General features: G+C 36.4%; 1 protein-coding gene across 12 annotated transcripts in view; it reads left to right on the forward strand.

Annotated features, from left to right (window-relative positions):
* Positions 1-9,442, forward strand: part of LOC120414001 (regulating synaptic membrane exocytosis protein 2) — a 110,966-nt gene extending 101,524 nt beyond the window's left edge. For 10 of the 12 annotated variants that reach the window (XR_008212491.1, XR_005605006.2, XR_008212489.1 and 7 more), the window contains 4 exons: positions 2,774-2,960; positions 3,032-3,199; positions 3,259-4,343; positions 5,611-9,442. Coding sequence is in view for 1 of the 12 variants with exons in the window: in XM_039575010.2 (XP_039430944.1) it covers positions 2,774-2,960; positions 3,032-3,199; positions 3,259-3,393; positions 5,611-5,613 (493 nt within the window). In the remaining 11 variants the exon portion in view is untranslated. The remainder of the gene's footprint in view (positions 1-2,773; positions 2,961-3,031; positions 3,200-3,258; positions 4,344-5,610) is intronic. The other 2 variants (XR_005605005.2, XM_039575010.2) reach the window with 2 other exon arrangements.
* The last annotated feature ends 9,232 nt before the right edge of the window (positions 9,443-18,674 follow it).

Below are 18,674 nucleotides of genomic sequence, written 5' to 3' on the forward strand. Positions count from 1 at the left end.
GAATCGTTTTCAATTATTAAGTTGGGCCGTTGAAAACATTTTTCAATGCTAATGTGGGGGCCGTCAAAAGAACCACAAAAAGTCGTTCAAAAAATGTATTTTTACGATAAAACTTGTTATATTTTAGTGCAGGGTTGTAACTGTTATTTCCAGCAAAATTTTAAAAAATTTGTAACAAAGAGTGCCAAGAAACGCTTTATACTTTATTGCAGTTTAACAATTTTCAAAATATCGTTTAGTTGATGAAAAAAAAAATCTAGAGTTGCACGTATGTATTTAATTTGTAAACGATAAACAATGTTTCAAAATAATGCATAATCTATTGCAAGAGTTTTTTTTTTAATGAAAGTTAATACTACAGCCCAGACTCGATAATCCGAAGCCTCGATTAGCCGATGTTCGATTATCCGAAGGTTTGTATGGGAAATCAAATAACACAACTCGACATTTTTGAAGTTGATGTCAGTAAACGCCTCAGTTTCGACAATTTATGATCGATTTGGGCTCCCTGAACACGCTCCAATCGACAGAATTGAATATTAGTGAATTCCCTGCAAATAAATAAAACTGTATTTATTTTTTATTTTTGCTACCCCCATAGATAAACTTGGGTGCGCATGGTTGCTTAGGATAATTCCATAGAATTTGTACCCAAATCTACAATTTTATTTATTGGCAGGGAATCCACTAAAACTCAATTCTGTCGACTGGAGCGTGTTCAGGGAGCCCAAATCTATCATACCTTGACGAAACTGAGGCGTTTACTGACATCAACTTCAAAAATGTCGAGTTGTGTAACCGAATCATGAACCGACAAAAAAAGTTTTCCGCTTTTAGATTTTTTTTTTTATTTTAAGCGTTCAATTTGAAATTCTTCGACCCCATTTAAGTTAAATTTGAATAGTTGAGCGCCATTTTGGATTTAATAATAAACTTCAGTAAAGTTTGAGAGTCATATTTAAGCTTGACAATCAACAACTTTTTTTTATTCGATTGCCCGAAGTGAAATTTGTCCATGCACAGCTAAAAAGTAGTAATCCAGCTGTGTGTAAAAGGCCTGGGTGTAAAATAAATATTGCATTATTTTATGCAATTTTATGTGATTTTACACCCTGAAACATGTAGCCCATGAGTATGGGAAACCTACTTGACCGAAATGTCAAGCTCATATATGTGTTTATCCTTACAGCTTTTCATCGGTCTGATGGCCGAGTGGGCTAAGGCGCCAGTCCTTACTGTAGGTGCTGGGTTTGAGTCCCGTCGCTTGCAACTTTTTTTTTGTGCTTGCAAAAAAATTACATGCAGTGTGTAATATTAAATGTTTATTTTGACGAAGGTGATGTGCATGCTTTTGCATGCGATTTAACCATCCGATTTTTTGCTGTGATGGCCTTCGAATAATCAAGTCTAGACTGTACCTCTTTTTTGAAAAAAAAAAAAAAAAAACAAATGTCTAAACAATGGATTGCCACTGAATTCGTTTTGTAAATTCCGGCTCGATACTCTTTAAATGTGTTTTCCTCAAGAACAAGGAAAGATTAATTTAGATCTTTTAAATCTCAACTAGATAAAAACTCTTACAACAACTAAAAACCTCTTTCCAACTTTACTCTTGCGAATGTGAAAAACGCAAACAAAAATATGATTCAAATGGCTAATTTCAATTTGCGCGGTTACTTTTACCAGCATACCTCCATTTGTTTACATTTATGTATATTTTTTAGGTTAAATATTAATAATTTAGTAAAAAATCCATTAGAATTATCCTTACCGTCAACTGAGGTAAATAAAGACTGTCTGGATAAAAAATATAATCAAAAATAATTATAAATCATGTATTACACAGCTCGACATTTTTGAAATTTGTGTCAGTAAATGCTACAGTTTTGTTAAGGTATGATAGATTAAGGCTCTGGGAACACGCCTCGACATAATTGAGTTTAAGTGATTTCCCAGCGAATTAATATATTAATTCGCTGGGAAATCACTAAAAATCAATTATTTAGCATTGTATACAATTGAAAATTTCCATAGCATTTTAACCCGAAATTATCAATTTTATATGGCTGGGAAATCACTAAAATCCAATGCTGTCGATTTTATCCCGCCCGCGTGGATCAATGGGACATCGCACTGGACTCACAATTATGAGGTCGCCGATTCGAATCCCGCGGCGGGCGCTCTAAAATTCTTTGTGTAAATATGGGTATTCGGCGCCGTCGCTCCGTGCCATACTTTCATACACTTAGGAGCCCAGGGCGGCGAAGTCCTTGTAGATAAAAAGGAAGACACTAGTGGTTGGTACTAGCAATGGTGGCCGACAGCTATAAAGTCAACTTCGTTTTTTTTTCGATTTTATCATACCATGACGAAACTGAAGCATTTACTGACATCAACTTCGAAAATGTTGGGTTGTGTTATCATGGCTAAACGGCTGTCCTAACAGTATTTTTATTTAAACAGCTAATTTATGAAATCACATATACTTAAAGGATTATGCCTCTGTTAATTTTCAAATTTATTCATCACCTAATCTTAAGCTTGCGTAACTTTTCTTCGCATCTCTCGAGCGTGTTTGCATGACCAGATTTTGAAATCACATTCCCCACTCCTCGTAGTTTCGCTTTTATCGTGTTTCATTCCGAGTTTACCTCTCTCTCTTCTCTCATTTATTGTTCGATGGACGATTTCTTCATAATTTTTGTTTTCAAGTACATCCCCAACTAATCGTTTTGTTTTTTTCGTACTCGTACGTTTTCGCGTGCTGGATCAGATGGTCACCGTCCCTGCGGGTGGCCGGCGACACGGGACCCCTGTCGGACTTCATCGAAGGTTTGGGACCAGGACAGCTCGTCGGGCGCCAGGTACTGGGTGCTCCTGCCTTAGGTGATATTCAACTGTCTATGTGCTATCAGAAGGGTTCCTTAGAAGTTGAAGTGATAAGAGCGAGAGGATTGCAGGTGGGTTCTTGTTTGTGTGGCGGATTTTTGTATCGTTTATTAATAAGATTCATTTACGGTTTCAATTTTAGGCACGTCCTGGCTCAAAAGTACTTCCAGCGCCTTATGTTAAAGTGTATTTAGTTTCCGGTAAAAAATGTATAGAAAAAGCTAAAACAACGACTGCTAGGAAAACGTTAGATCCATTATATCAACAACAATTAGTGTTTAGAGAACCATTTGCTGGCTGCATATTACAAGTACTGGAGGTTGGTGGGATAAAATTGGAACGTCGTGTGATCGCTTTCGCTTCTTCCAGGTGACGGTTTGGGGTGACTACGGACGGATGGAAGGCAAGAAAGTGTTCATGGGTGTAGCTCAAATCATGCTGGACAACCTGAACCTATCACATATTGTCATCGGGTGGTACAAACTGTTCGGAACCACATCACTGGTCAGTGGACCACCTAGTCTGGGTCTATCTAGGCGATCCTCAATTGCATCACTCGATTCACTTAAGCTGTAAAACTCATTAAACATCACCACTGTGTTTATTTATTTTTCGTTTGATAAAACTCCTCCCTCTTCGGTATCGTTGTTTTTATTTGGGTTTTGTTTTCCTGTGAGATTTGATTCCTGTCCGTACAAACTTGCGTTCCGTACTATGAGATAGTTCGATGTGAGATTTTCAAAGTTTCCCGACTAGCCACTTCGTTTTGCCCAACTTCGGCAAAACGAAACACTTAGCTGCAGAATAGCATTCCAAGAAGAGACTGCATAGAATAGCGTTTTCACTCTGTTGTGAATGGTTTTCTCTTCAGTAAACGATTTCTAGTTAAATATAGCGAAAAAACAGTTACCATACACGTTGCCATCCAAACGAGTCTACCGGTCGTAGCAGTAAATCGTCTGGCAACACTGACTACGGAAGGATTTCTAGCCTTGGATGTAAATCGGTATGGAAGTAGTGCAGATTTCAGTTATATTTGTCTGGTAGCTAACTAATTTGCTCGTTACGGTATTGAACAAGAAATGCCAAAATTTTACCAAAATCCCAACAGCAGTGCTCCCAGTTCTCAAAGTACGCATTCCTTCCAACAAAACGATGCCCCTCCAACCCTTAGTTCTAGTTCGTCCACAGTTTGTCCCGTTTGCCGTATTAGTTCCGTCAATTTACGTTTAGTACCCCCTAATCATTACCTATATCTTTGTTCGATGGAAGCAAAATCACCTTCAAACTAATAGTGTGTGCCCACTCTCACTGAAAACTTTTCCCCCTCCTCCCTGTTGTAACTGTCCCCGATCGCTGTCTCATCTGAATCGGGTGTCTTGAATATAAAAGCTAGAGTAATGCAATGAGAATCTATGAAAAAAAAAAACTAGGAGTGTTTTAGTTAATCATAGGTACGTTTCAACTTTGTGCATGTTTCTGTACTGTTCTCTGTATCATCATCTGTTTTCTGAGCTGTAGCTGGACTTGACGCGTAAATTAAACAAAAATTGAGAAACAATCTAGAATATTTTTTTTTTGTATCACACACACTAGTTCACTGTTCAGTTTGCACGATCATTTGCTCAACAAACTTCATTTGGGACAGGTGCTTTGCTTTGAAATTTCTTTTTCACTTGTATCACTATCAACGCATTTATCATCACAGTCATTATCGCTTTTGAAAGGCTTTAGATGAGTTCAGCTCTGGTTTAGTAGAAAATTGGTAGTGTTTTGTTTATCTGGCGAAAAACTTGGCGATTGCAAAATATGAGAGTAGAAAGGTATCGGGTCAATTGCCATTTTAAAGGTTCAAAGAATATTTGGATTATTCAAACAAATCGTCGTGATTGTGCTGTTTGATGCACTGACAACAAAAACTTTGATTTTTTAACTCATGTTACATGAGCGGATGAATAATTGCAACAAAATCTTTTTCGCTTTCGAACTCTCTTCACTCGCGAAAGAGAGAGGAGGCGACACACGCAAAAGAAAATCTCTCCTGAATGTCTCGGAGAAAATCTGTTGAAGATTTTTTATGAATTTCCTTGTTAGCTCCATTTAAAATTAATTATTTCGTTTTGTTTACATACACTGCCCATCTACAAAAAATGACAGATCATTTTTCAAAGTGTAACACTTCACTTGCAAGTGATGATTTTTAGAGATTACCGATCTTTCGTCCACGATAAAGGAGAACCAAGTTCCCTTCCGATTTTTTCTCTTGATGAGTGTTAAAAGATCCATCGCTGCTCATGTATAACTAAATCAATAAAACTCTCTTCCAGTTTGCCACACGTAACACATTTATTGTTTAAAAAGTTACTACTATTTTCATTTTTTTGACTTGCATGCAAGAGGTATACACCGGCCTCTAACTTTCGGGAACTCGTCGCAACTGCTGGGTGTGGCAAGATAGCACGATCCAATTGGTACTATATTTCATATGAAGAGTGTCAACATTGCAGGGCGTTTTTACGGTTTTTGTGCGACCTTTCCACACTTTAAGATGACTCCTTTTTAGCAAACAACGTCAGAACATTTTCTTTAAAATGGCCATTGATTCGAGCTAATGGGATAAGGATTACAAAATAGAAGGAATGTTTATTTTGTTGCCAAGTTTTTCGCGTCAGCATTCCAGTTCCAAACAGTTACTACAATTTTGTCTCTGTTTTTTTGCAGTAAAAATAACCTTAAAAAACCTCAGCATAAGTTTAATCGGCGAACCTACTTTCTGGTTTACAAAATCCGAATTCTTATTTCACGTACAATCCAGACCACATCAGTTAGTGCTAGGAAGCCAACAAATACAACAACAACAACAAAGAAAAAAAAACCAACAGCAACAACAACAACCGATCGTAACGGCAACATGTTCCAGTATAGGAGAGTAGGCTAACAAAAATCAATATAGAATTATCAAATTCAACCCATGCATATGGACGACATGTGTTGATCGATTGTGTAATTGAGAGCAAAAAAAGAAGAAGAGGATGAAAAAACAGCAAATAAAAATCACACTCACACATGAGTACGGAGAGCGAGAGCAATTTTCAGATTTTTTCGCGTATTTATTAAGAGCAAAAAGTACATCTAAGGAAAAAATGAAACTCAAATCTGTGAATTTATTAAACTAATATTTAAATCAGTAAAATACAATTCATCAAACAAAGAAATTTACAGCATCAGAACAAAACAAAAGTCACGACAAAGAGAGTTAAAGCTACTTTGTAAAAAGATGAAACAAATAATCAAGCCTTCCATTATATTTATGATACAAGGAACATTTAATTATTATTAATCAATTTATCAAAACAAAATCTTGACATAAATTGCATATGCTCCTACGAATTCATCATTCCAAATCATTTTATTACAAGTTCCAACAAACATAAAGAAAAAAAAAAACAAAATGAATTCGTTTACTCTAAAATAATTTTCGCCAAATTGACACGCATTTTCATGTAATTTTCTCTTTCCTATTTCTCATAAATCTCATAAGACTATAAATAAAAACAAGCGACCGCCACTTAGTGTACAGCTGGTATGGAACAGGAAAAACCAAACTTTTTCATATAAAAAAAAAACAAAATAATTCATTGAAGGAAACCAAATTTGTAAATCTATTATAAAGAAAACCTAACAAATGAAGCAAAGAAATGTAAATATTACTTAAACTAACAAAAAAAAAAACTATCGAACAAAACAAACGAAGCTGTAGCAAAAACAAGTCAAACACACACACACACTTACAGAAACACCTACGCTCACAGACACATACACACACGGGATACACTTTTCAACAGCATTCAGAAATGTTAATCGAAGGGAAAACAGCATATGCATTTTGCCTTAGACTCCTAGCAGAAAAGCGCTGAATTCGAGGCTCGGTTGTCAAATTTATCAAATCTTGCTGCAAAAATTTGGAGACGATTAAAAAAATCCCCCGCGAACTTTCTAATGGATTCAACGTGAATCTCACTGATATTATTTATTTAATAAAATTTTCAATCACTTTTAACGGTGTTTGACGTTTTAGCCTTGAATGTATAAGTGAGATCGAAAGTTCTCCTGAAAACCGCCAATAACTCATTCCTCGGGCTATCATTTTACAAATAACTCAGGCATGAGAAATGAGAGACTCGGTACTTTCAACTTTCTCTCCTACGTGAGTGCTCAGCGAAACTCTTTTGACGAAGACTCTTCCATCGCTGGCCTTTGTTTTGTTAGGAAAAATGAAATCATCCAAATTTATGTTAAAAGTTTAAAGTGGGAATCTGATCGAACTCTGTTCGTAATAATTTTAGAGTGATTCAGAATTAAAACTTTGAAAAAATATTTTTCTTTATTTATTGAGCTCCTATTTGACTGATATTTAACGCAGGAGAGAGGCTTTCCTTTGTCTCTTTCGAAATTCTCTTACAACGAGTGTGCAGTCACAAATTTTTCAATAGAAAAGTGAAAAATGTGAAATGGCAGGAGGTCCGAATTCAATGCTAGCGAGGAGAGCAACACTGTAGGAGCAAAAAGCGATTTATTGACAGGACTTAATTTGCGCGAGAGACCGAAACATTTTGTGAACGACAGAACAGATTCTTAACAAAACAACATATTTATCTTTAAACAAACAACAAGCCAAAACCATATCTTTAATATAAGAACACTTTAAAGGATTAATTGACTTAAATGATTAAAACATGAACAACAACCGCAGAAGAGTAACGAGAAAGTATGATTTGAAATAAAACACATAAATGGAAGCTTCTTGGGAATTGACACTCAACTTTATTAACAGCGAAGATCGACGATATAACAAAAATGGATATGGATTGAACAAAGGACATATTTTTTATAACAGCATTACGGACTCTATAAAACAGAAAAAATCAAAAGAATACGTCATGCGAAGTATGTGCAGCGATGAATCATATGACCCTCTAGGTAAAGGTTAGGAAAAAATCAGTTAGAAATTGTAACTAATTGCGTTCAAGAAGCTAAAGAAAAACAACGTTTGGTTAAAAAAAAAAGTATCGATGATGTATTTTTTCACACCGACAGCGTTAACGAACGTCATATCACGAACATATTTTTTGAAATTTTGTTTGGAGAACCAGTTCTATTAATTACCATCTCCTTCAGGTTATCAATCACTGTTTTGGCTGGTGAGTGACCATTTTAAATTATGAAGTAAGATTTACAACAAGTTGATTTTGATAAATTTTATCAATTGTTGATGCTGTTTTCATCTCGAAGCTAATTTCTTAATCATATACTTATTCGTTTGTTCTGCCTCTTCAAAAAACCCATTGCTATTTGTATTTAAACAACGAAGTGTTTGTTTCTGCTTTTCCAAAGGTAGATAACACTACATAATGGGACATTTAGGCAGAGAACTCCCCAATCCGCGAGTGTGTTGTTTCCACACAGCATTAGTGAGACAAATTTGCATTAGCATCTCAGATCCGTCCATTGATTCTTGCGACAGGCTTCTCGTACGTTTCCTTGATCTTCAGAAGTGCCAGCATTTCTCAACTGGCTAAAACCATATTTGCTACAAACTTTCCAGATTTCAATTTCGTTTGCTTGCCCTATTTCTGATTTCTCAGGCCGGTTATGATTGAAGATTTCAATATTGATAGTAATAAAAATTAACTGCACAGATTTGGCTTGGCGAACGGCGAAAAAGTTATGAATAATCTCAGTAAGCAAATAACTTATATACGGATAACAAAGGCCTATTGATAGTAGTTGATTTGAACTCCAATCAACTCACACAGTGTATGAATTTGGTTTGTAATTAATTAAAAAAAACTGGAACATAAACACAGAATATTCATACCCTATTACTACATTCTTCAGAATGACTACATTCCCGCATCCGGATCATTTGAAAATATGTGGCCATAAATTCTTTAAAAAAAGGGTTTCATTTGTCATCTCGTGCACTTAACCTCCAACACAGATGTATGGAAGCTACAATTCTACCCCATTCACATTAACCGACATCTTTCTTCCAGAAAAGCATACGGCACACGAAATAGAGCAAACCGAAGAAAAAATAAACAGAACGAAAACACACATACACACACATTTTGACGGATTAAAGTTAGGATGGGAAAGCGGAGAAAATGGGCTGGGAACACTCCATTGCGAAGATATGAAAATATTTGTATAAATTTGGGAAACAGATAAGTTTTAATTATTTTATTAGAGATAAGTATTGTTAAGCAACTATTCAAAACAATGGAAAACAAACCAGAGAATAGCGAAATGGGAGACAGAAAACCAAAATATATTAATTTAGAAAAATTAATTTATAAATATACAGATTGATTAAAAACAAGAAGATGAAACAAAACGCGATTACTAAGAAAACAAAACTTCAAACTAGGAACATGAGCGGTCGTACGCGAGGAGAAAGGGAGAGAAAAAAGAAAACAAGAAACATGAACATAATTCAAGAGAATATTGTAAATTAAAATTTCTATTATTATTAAACCATATATAAATATACCGAAATATATATAAAAACTGTATCCCCTCTCGGCTAAGAAAATGTCGAGAAACGACAATAAAACTGTGAAAACTGAAAAACACGTGTGTTGGTATTATTGTCATTTTATCCGAAAATCCAGTGTATGTATTGAGACGTCAAAGAAATTATTACCCCATTTCAACGGGTTTCTTATAGCTCCTCAGTTTTTGCCTTCCTCACCTTACTGAGGAAAGGCTATAAAATCACTCCAAAAATGAACTTCTCAATTAGACCTCCTAGACCCACCTTCATGTATACCTATCGACTCAGAATCAAATTCTGAGCAAATGTCTGTGTGTGTGTGGTGGGATGTTGATCAAAAAATTGTCGCTCGATTATCTCGAGACTGGCTGAACCGATTTTGTCCGTTTCGATCCGTCTTGGGGTCCCATAAGTCGCTATAAAAAATTATGCAGTTTAGTTAAGTACTTCAAAAGTTATGCTAAAAAAACGATTTTGACTAAAGAATTAAAGATTGTAAAAAGGGTAGTTTTTGTAAGAAAACCCCGTTATACATTTTCAGAAAGGTATCTGAAAGACTTTTCTAACGCGTCCAAGACATTGAAGATCTGACAACCCTATCAAAAGTTAGAAGCACTTAAGTGTTATTTATGCACTTTTTGGAGGCCGGATCTCAGATATTTTGATAAAAGCGTTGTCCGGATCTCTCATGCGACCTATCGTTGGATAGGTAATCAAAAGAACTTTTCAACGAGCACGAATTGGATTGGAGATCTGACTAGCCTATCAATCTAGTGGTATGATTAATGAGTGAAATTGATAAAACACTGAAAAACACCGCCCTTTTGTATATATTTTGGATAGCACCCTTTAAATGTGAGGAAGGCACCAACCACCCTAGGGTGGATTAAGTAACTTTTTTTTTAAGTATGTCCAACATAAATTTTACCGTCATCAGGGGTGAAATTGGGTCTGGGGGGTGAAATTGGGTCATACAAAAATGCTGAAATTTGTATTTTATGTTTTTGTCTCCCTCCATCCCACCCTTTCAAACTTTTCAAAAAAAGTTCTAGGGAAGATTTCACATCTTCTGTCGGGGTTACTTTTGGGTCGAAGGGTGACATTATGCCAATATAAAATAATATGACAAACTCAAAGTTTTGATTTTCCAAAGGTTTCTTAGGAACTTCAAATATGTTTTTTTCGTGTTTATTTTGCTTAAAACTTCATCATCCCGGTACGAGAATCAAACTCACGACCTCTGTATTGAAAATCCAGCACGCCGCCAGTCGAAACCCATCCCCTACCGGTCAGTATCTCAGTGAGCAGATTTACTCTTTGAAGGGATCTGACTTTGGCTAGCCAGGCAGGAATCGAACCCATCACCTTCCGCTTACAAGGCGAAACACGTAACCTTACGGTCACGGTAGCTCAGCGCTTTTAAGATCTAATTCGAGTTCTGTGACCCAATTTGAGACAAATTTAACTTAAACATTGAAAATGCATTATTCAATGTTTCATCACTGCCGGTTTGGCTATCACATAAGTGCATTTTTGGAGTCATATTTGAGCTCCACTTTCGATTCCCCGGAATGATTTGCTCTTGTTATGGAATGACAGAGATTTTTTTCAAATATTAAAAATATCTAAATAAAACAAAGGCTTGATTCAGATTTTTTTAAATCTTCTTATCTTGCCACCTACGTGGTTGATACCTCCCTCACTCGCTTTTTAGGGACTGGGTGTCGTTTACTAAAAAAATTAAATTCAATAACATAGTGTTGTAACCTGTGTTTTCACAGTTCCAATAAAAAAATACACACTGAATCAAAGACCAGCATGATTTGACTAAAAGGAAGATTGTAAATTTTCAAATTGTTGTCTGTAAATGTTTAAATATATTTAAATGTATGTCTTCATGTTTATCGTGTGCCACATGCATTTTTTTATATTTATTAGCCTTTGGTTGGTGTCAAACTAGGAGATTTTTATTAATTTATTTCCTATTTTTTAAAACCTATTCATACATGATTTAAAAAAAAACAATTAGAAAACAAGCACAGTTAAAATTAATTAAAAGTAGGCGACTCTATTATGTCGAGAAAAGTCACAAAATACAAAGACACCAACCCCATATGAATTGTAAGTTTCAGCCTGTTCCAGCTGACAGTGACAGTGTCACTGTCAACCAACTGTTCATCGTCGCAAGCGGAAAGTGAGGCTGGCTGGGATCGGATTTTTGGGGTTATAAATGCGGACCCAAACGAAGGCCGCTCTCTTATTTTACCAACGTCCGGAGGAGTGAAGATCGGCAATCGCGCCGGTGTCACCCATCAACATGTGACCCGGTTTGAAAGTTCGCGTGTGCAATTTGAAAACCTAATTAAAATTCACACATTACACAGTGATAAAACAGTGACGTACCACAAGATTAAAATCACTTAAAGTTAATAGTTCGGACTGAGGAAGGACAACACTACAAACGGTTAGTGGACACCACGGACAAGTTAAAAACCCTACACCCAAAGGAAATATATATCTCAAAATCTGCAACAGTGGATTTGCTGCAGAAAATGTCACATTTCATAACATTTTTTGCAGTAAGCTCATAGCTCATTTTTGCCCGCGTGTAAACATGTCAGCGATCTGCAGTTCTCACCAATACATATAATGCTGGCCCGTCCCCGAGTAACACTCCAAAGAGAAGATTATGTTGGTGCTCTTTCACTCACATTTCATTCAAGCGTTCCATTGCGCGGTGGGTAGCGTGTCGGGATCATTAACAAGAAGTGGTGGTTCAATCTCGTTCGTTAAGGGTTTTTTTTTGTGAAATACAACCAAAAAAGCCGTCGGTAATGTCGTATAATGTAGGTAACGGGCAAAAAATGGAAATTACTCCTATATCGCAAAAAATGCATGAGGACAGTTTTCATGCAGATTCTGATATACTTTCATGCCGCCATGCATCACAATCATGCGACCACCGTTTGGGTGTAGCCGCGTTAAGTCTTCTCGGTCAAAATCGTACCCCGACGATGTGTAGTTTGTGAAGAAATGCAGTGGTCAGTGAAAAGTGTATAGTGAGTCGGGACTGTCGCACAAGTTTACCGCGGTATGAGTGCATTGTGTACTCGTTCAAATACTGTGGACAGTCCCAAAGAACGTGTGTGCCTCATCGGGATGGACCACTTTTTTGTGCGCACGGTACCACTGTCGTATGGACTGACTCGTAAAATCCTCTCTAAACACTTTTTGACTATTATTAAACATTGAATGGATTTATAGACTGTGCAAAACACTTATAACAACAAACTTATATTTACAAAATTACATTTCACCATAAAAACCCAACTTTTTTGTGTAAAAACTTGTTTCTTTATGTGTGTGCGTGTAACGTCGAATGAGCGTTGGTCGACTACTGCCTCGCATTGCAGCTGCTCAGTGAACTAGGGCACTCACGACTGAGTCGGGTTTGTTTATGTCACGGTTTTGCGGTTCAGTTAATGGATCTGAAAAAATCGTGTATGCGTCGCCAATTTTCGCGTCAGGACCCCTGACATTTTCAGCTCTGACAGCAGCAGCAAGTCGACCAACGAGCAACACCGATACTAACCTAAAAGCATGCAAGTAGAGAAACAAAGACAAATACACGTGAACAAGTTAAAAGGTCTTTAAACCCCGCCCCCTCTTGCCCCTTCCCCCCCCCCTAAGCCCCCTTAAGTAAAGTGGTTAAAATTATTGAAACCCAGCTAAAATAAAATAAAAATGTAGGTCAAAATCAATCATGCTGTGTCGTCTTAAATTATTTATAATATCTGGTCTTTTGCTTGTTTTCCCATGTAAAGTGATTCAGTGTAAGTATTTTAAAGTGTAATTATTCGTTATTTATTAGAAGTTATTGTTATGTCCCGTGGAGTACCGTATGCCGACCCTAAGGAGCAATCCACCTAGCTGGACTCCTTGTGCACTTCTCCCCTTTTTTCTAATTTGCTAGAAGAAAACCCAACAAAAGAAATCTTCTTACACCTTCTTACAGTGTGAATTGAGACAACTTCTTTATACATTCCAGACTCGATTGTCCGAAGGCCTTGGCAAAATGTCACTTCGAATAATCGAATCACATTTTTCTTCTCTGTCTTAGTTTTGTTTGTCAACAGGGCTGAGCTGTAGGTTATTCGAGGTTAGTTGTCGACTAACAAGTTCTTTAACAAAATATCGCTCTCCTTAAACAATTTGGCGCCCTCAGCAGGGCCCAAGAGAAACTTTGCATTGCATGGAGATGTCGACTTTGTTACGCTCTTTGCTTTCAAATTTAAATTTCTAGAGTTTGATTTGTTAAGGTCATTACGAGCACAAAAAAAAACAATGTTATTTATGCATTACTTTAGAAGAAGCAATCGAAACATCTAACACAAAGTAAGTTCAGCCAACAATAAAGCAATTTCTGATTGAGGGAGGCTTGATTGATCTTTAAGACTGTCGGGATCCGGTGGTGTTATGGTTAGCGTGATTGCCTTTCACTTCAGACGGCCCCGGTGGCATTTTACGATACGAGATTTGTCTGAAAATGTTCATGGAAAGGGAAACCGTAAAGTATATAAAAATATAGCGTCTTCCATAAAGTATGTCACGCTAAAATCGGCCAAAATTAACCCCAATCCCCCTTCCCCGGATGTCACATTTTGTCACGCTGGCTATGACCAACCCTCAAAAAGTACGTCACGTTTTGCCGGACCCCCCTCCCCATTTTTATGTTTTTGAACAATTTTTGCATGATTTAAAAAAAAGAGATTATTTTTTAAAATTCGGTGTTTGATCGAGAATGCTTATAATTTTTTTAAGGTTGTGTTTTATATTTTTATTTTGTTGAATTTGTTAGTGATAGAAACTACCATCAAATTTTTTTTTAACACTTTTTAACACTGGCTGGCCCCTTCAAAAGCCACCATCTAAAAGTATCTGTATCTTTAAAGGGTCACTTCCTAGCATGTTGGTATGTTCTACAAAGTTGTTCCCCAGTTCAAAACCTATCTTCTACTATAAGAATCAAGTCATTTCATCGATTTATAAAAAAAATCCTAATACAATGTAAAAAAAGATAGTTTCCCATGGAAAATAAATCTAAATCCCATATAAATTTCAAATTAAAACTGGAGCTCCTAGACCTTACCAAATGGGCTCAAATTTTCAGGAGTGCTTCTGGGGACATAAAAGAACGAAATTCCGGTTGATGCAAGACAAAATAACAACTTTTGTCTTTTTCATAGAAACGTGAACCACGCTATTAACCAATCGGGACGATTCTTTTTTCCAGTGATTGGTAAGGATGCCTAGATGATCCCAAAACTTTGCAGAACTCGATTTGATCAAAAACATCGTTCCCACTTTTTTTCAACGCGCTGCTTCCGCGGAATTTTAGGCATTTTTTTTTATAATATATTGACGTTTAGTTGAATGAAATGTTTGCAAAATTAAGTTGAAAAAAGATGTATATACAATTTTGAAAGTTTTATAAACTTTCAAACTAAGATGTTAGTAAACTTTGAGCATGCGCATGGTTGACTGCCAAATGATTTGCTACTCCTTTATTGACAGAGTAAACTAAGATGTTAGTAAACCTTTTATTAAACCAAAATCAATTCTGATTCGATTAAGTATGACTTTTGTACGTTTAGGCTCCCAAATTGTATAGAAATATTTTTTTTCCATGAGGTTTATATGGCAAAATGTTCGGCATGAGTTTCATCACAAAATGTGTAAGTGCATCTCCAGCGCTGGTGGCAAACATCGAAGCAAATCAAATTTGCACCCGACGTCAACCCCACCGCGGTACCTGTCGCGGTAGCAAATTTGCTCAGTTCTTCGGGATTTCACTTTGCTACTCGGTATTCAGCTTGTTTGCTAACGCATCAAATGGAATTATGCACGGAAAAATCAAATCAAGCTAGGAAAAATAGAATCAAGCACAGAAAAAAATAAAAAAATCTAAAAAATTAAAAATTTTAAAAATAAAAAAAATTAAAAAAAAGTTAATAAAATTAAAAATCTGAAAACAAAAAAAATAAAAATAAAAAATTATAATAAAAAATAAAATAATTTAAAAAAATCAAATATTAAAACATAAAAAAACTCATAAAATAGGAGCTTGAAATAATTTATAAATTGACGAAAATATAAATTTAAGAATTTATTTTCCCTAAAAGAGCACGCAGCTAGCAAAATCTAAGCTTAGAAACATGTACCCTCCCTGTAAAGGCTTATGAATTGATCTCAGTTGAAAGGTTCTCCAAATCTCTGAATTGCAAATGTAACATCCTGGAGCAGAACTGCTAAATTCTAATAAACACCAATTGAATTGAATTGAATTAAATTTAAGAACTTAATAAAGCTTTTTTGATAACGTCCTATAATCAAATGTAAACATTTAGTGTATCCCGCTTATTCCGATAGGGGTGTGAGCAGGACAGAGCCACAAACAGGGTCTAATCAAAGGAAGGCTAAAAATCAACAAATAAAAAAAAATATTTTTTTTAATTAGAGCGAACACAAGAAAATTTAAAAAGAGTCTTCTAAATCTTCAAAAAATTAAAACAGATAAAAAATCTATCAATTTAATAAAAATAATTTCAAATTTTAGAATTTTTGATATCTTTGAATTATAAATTTTTGGAACTTTTTGATTTTTTTGAATTTTGGGATTTTTGAATTTCAGATTTTTTGAACTTTTGTTCATGTTTGCTATCACCAACCAGAGCAGACATCCAAAAATCTCCAAAACACGGTGGGGATGACGGAGTTTTTTCAAGGTGGCAAATTTGATCTCGGTATTCATACGCCGGGTGCAAATTTGATTTGCACTCCAGCGCTGCAGATGCCCTAAAGTGCCCATGGGAAGTACAAAGTTTATCCTACTTTTCTCTAAAAAAATAATCTAGTTTTGAATTTTCAGAAAATCTATACAAGCCTTCAAAGTTTGGCATTTTCTTGAAAATTGTGCCCAGCCAAAAAGATATGCGTAGAACCTTGCGAAGCCTAAAATTCATTTTAAAAGTTATTTTTGTTAAGTGTTGTGAAACTTGAACCTAATTTGAAGGTTTTTGCTTTCTTTCTCGAAGTGAATGTAGTTAAAGAAATTTGATCAGAACGTATAACTACATCAGATTCAACATCTCGATGATATTTTTGTACGGAAAACATCCCATCGATGCACCCCTTGCCATAGCGTTTTCCATCGCCCAGCAGACACCCCCATGTATCCTTGTTTTATCCTACCGGTGGTGTGATAACACGCACAGAGCCCACCGTTATCCCGTTTGACTGACGTTTGGTGTCCCCGCACGGCGTCTGCGCGCATCCTTTCAACCATTTTCGACAACCCTCGTCGTCGTCACTCTCGGCTGGTACAACACATATCGCTTGAAAACTGTGTACACGACAGCGGGCTTGGAAGAATCATTTTTGGTTGGTGAAAATTGTGTACCCACTTTTCCCACTTGAAACCGATACATATCAAACATATCAAAAAAAGAAAGTTAGTAGTAAGGCAAGTGTGATGAAATATCAACACATATCATTAGAATAAGCTTAAGATAAGAAAAGTTCAAGTTACGGGGAAGTGGTACAAAAACGCTTGGCGAATGCTGTAAAGGTGTGAAGGATCCGGTGGCTATGCTTGTGTTTTGAGCGGTGGCAGAACTCGAGGAAGTATAAAAACGAGTGCGATTGAATGAGGAAAAATCGTTCCGGCTAAAGTCGGTCCCTGCTTGGCAGTAAGCTGGTTCGGTAGGAAGTGCAGACAGTTGTGTGGGGTGCTCCTCCGGGATTTCCACGGCTAAAGGAATAACTCTGTACTACGCAGTCTGAGTCTCTATATATTACGTGTTTTCTCGAACATATACAGCTTCTTGTGTAACTGTATGTGTGTGGTGGTACGTGTATATGTGTGTGGAAACAAATAGAAGCGGATGAATATTAATTGCTTGAAAATAACTATCGACGTTTACATAAGAGAAAGTTAAAACAAAATCTAGCATTTATTAATGGACTAAGTGTAAAGTGAAATTTATCAAGCAAGACATTTGTGCACGCAAGGACGATTGTTAGTTTGGATAACAAATCAATCAACGGTTTTGGAACTCAACTGTAAGTATATCAGCTGGACGTAATTTCGTGCTGTTATGTAAACTCGGTTGTTCCACATGACGACGTTTTGGTGGAGAACACTAAAGGAGCTATTAGACTACGGCAAACAAACAAACAATCTTTTTGTCAGTTTGGCAGTTTGCCTGCATTTGTTTGGAGAAACGTCAGCCTGCATACATTTGGTATTGTTTGCAAGTTTGCAGCAAAACAAGTTTGCGAGTTTGGCACTGTCAAACACAAAAAAGTGCGAGTTTGTTTCCTATTGTCTAATAGCACCTTAAGTATGTGTTGCTTTGTATTTTTTCTGAGAATTAAATAAATGAATGTTAATTTGGTCAACACACCCATTTCAATATAGCTCAAAAACTGTCGTCCCGCCCGTGTGGATCAATCGGACCGCGCACTGGACTCTCAATCAAGAGGTCGCCGGTTTGAATCCCGCGGCGGGCGCTCTAAAATTCTTTGTGTAAATATGGGTATTCGGCGCCGTCGCTCCGTGCCATACCTTCATACACTTAGGAGCCCAGGGCGGCGAAGTCCTTGTAGATTAAAAGGAAGACACTAGTGGTTGGTACTAGCAATGGTGGCCGACAGCTATAAAGTCAACTTCGTTTTTCAAAAACTCAAGAAGCAAAAATAATATTTCCAAAAAACCCTATAATGTCAACGGAATAAGAAGTGCAACTAGTTATTTGGTGTTGTTAAAGTCTTAAGTCAAGCAATATAATTGTATGCTTACTTGTTGTAAATGAGTGATATAAAAAACTATCATTTCCAGAGTTTTTTTTGAAAAGGACCAATAAACTATTGTCTTTCATATGTTTATAGGACCTAATCAAAAAAAAACTCTAGATTTGATGATTGCTGCACCAAAATAGCAGAGGGTGAAGCGACCGTCACTATAGCTTGTGAGTTCTCTTCTTTTCACTCGTGATTGCCAGCAATAACATGCTTCTTCTATCACTACTTCTCATTTCCTTATTCACGCACACTCGCCGAAGATTCTTTTGTTTTCTCAGCAATAAAAGACCGCGAGTGGAGGATTGGGAACCGACAATGGATTACGTCTCGTTGAATTGCGTTGGCAAATTTTGTTTTTGTGGTGGCT

This window comes from Culex pipiens, chromosome 3, assembly GCF_016801865.2.
Source record: "Culex pipiens pallens isolate TS chromosome 3, TS_CPP_V2, whole genome shotgun sequence".
Classification (NCBI taxonomy): domain Eukaryota; kingdom Metazoa; phylum Arthropoda; class Insecta; order Diptera; family Culicidae; genus Culex; species Culex pipiens.